At 48.1% G+C, this 1,254-nt stretch overlaps 1 protein-coding gene across 1 annotated transcript; it reads right to left on the reverse strand.

The window, feature by feature from the left end:
• Window positions 1–447: 447 nt before the first annotated feature.
• On the reverse strand, window positions 448–1,248 carry LOC103808995 (complement C1q and tumor necrosis factor-related protein 9-like; the record flags this gene model as incomplete). The annotated part of the gene is made up of 1 exon (XM_009081808.1): window positions 448–1,248. A coding segment is annotated over one exon (801 nt), but the record flags the coding sequence as incomplete, so codon positions are not given.
• Window positions 1,249–1,254: the final 6 nt, after the last annotated feature.

Consider the following 1,254-nt stretch of genomic DNA (forward strand, 5'->3'; position numbering starts at 1 on the left):
GTTGGATGCGAACTAACCAAGTTTCAAGTCCATCTACACATGCCACCTTGGAAGATATAAACTGGCTTGGAGGTAACTGGGTCTTTGTATTTATACAAGATGGCCGAGACACACGTCATAATTCCAGAACTTTATGTTTATACAAGATGGCAGAGACACACGTCATAATTCCAGAACTTTAATCTTTTATTTTGTCCCACTTTTGAAACATTTGTCCTCAGAACTGTTGTATGCACCCCTGTGCATGCCTACAGTAGGTCACCAAACCACTCACGTATTAAGCCCAGCCCTGCAGATTCTTGAAAACTGTCATCTCTTGTTCAGAAGCTGTTCCTGAGACCAAGTATCTGTTTTCTGTTGAATCCAGTAGAATTTGTCCAGCAGATAACAACTTTATTAGGAAGGGCTGAGGGACACAGACATACAGCATTCATGGATAATGTGGAGTTATGTGATGGGCAGCAGCTCCAGTGGGTCAGAGGTGCTGAACAGGAGGAACCCAGAGAAGGTGGTGTCATCATCAGCATCTGCAAACAGCCCATTGAAAGTCTCTCCTTGGTGAGCCTGCAGCCACACCTCATCTCCTCCCTGCAGCTCAAGGATGGCAGCTCCCGAGGCCTGGTCCTCCCCACTCTGGTACCTGTCCACTGTGTGCAGCATCTTGATGCCATTCTTAACTAGAGCTACTCGGACGTTCCTTGAGTAGACAGTGATGTGGTAGGTGAAATAGTAAACACCAGAGTATTTGCAGGTGAATTTGCCAGTAAGTGGGTTGTAGTCCTTCAGACTATTGTACAGCACCTTGTCAAACTTGATCGGGCGATTCGGAGGGGGAAATTTGGTGCTGGCTGTAAGGCCAACACTGAAAGCACTCCTTGGCAGGACTCCTGGGGCACCTACATCACCCTTATCTCCTCTGTCTCCTTTCAAGCCTCTTTCCCCCTGAACTCCTGGATTACCCTGTGGCCCCAGACCTCCAGGATTACCTTTAGGACCTGGATTACCAGTTGGGCCAATTGGCCCTGGAAAACCAACTCTTCCAGGATGGCCAATTTCACCCTTTGTCCCTTTTGGACCTATTGGTCCAATGTCTCCTTTTAACCCCTTTTGTCCCTGCAGTCCCAGCTCTCCCTTCTGACCTTTGTAACCCACAGACCCTATAACTCCTTTTGGTCCCAGTTTCCCAGGTCGTCCTCTTTCTCCTTTATCTCCTTTGTTCCCCTTCTCTTCAACAGTCCCGTTGGCTCCTAAAGG

Source organism: Acanthisitta chloris, unplaced genomic scaffold (assembly GCF_000695815.1).
Source record: "Acanthisitta chloris isolate BGI_N310 unplaced genomic scaffold, ASM69581v1 scaffold41789, whole genome shotgun sequence".
Lineage (NCBI taxonomy): Eukaryota > Metazoa > Chordata > Aves > Passeriformes > Acanthisittidae > Acanthisitta > Acanthisitta chloris.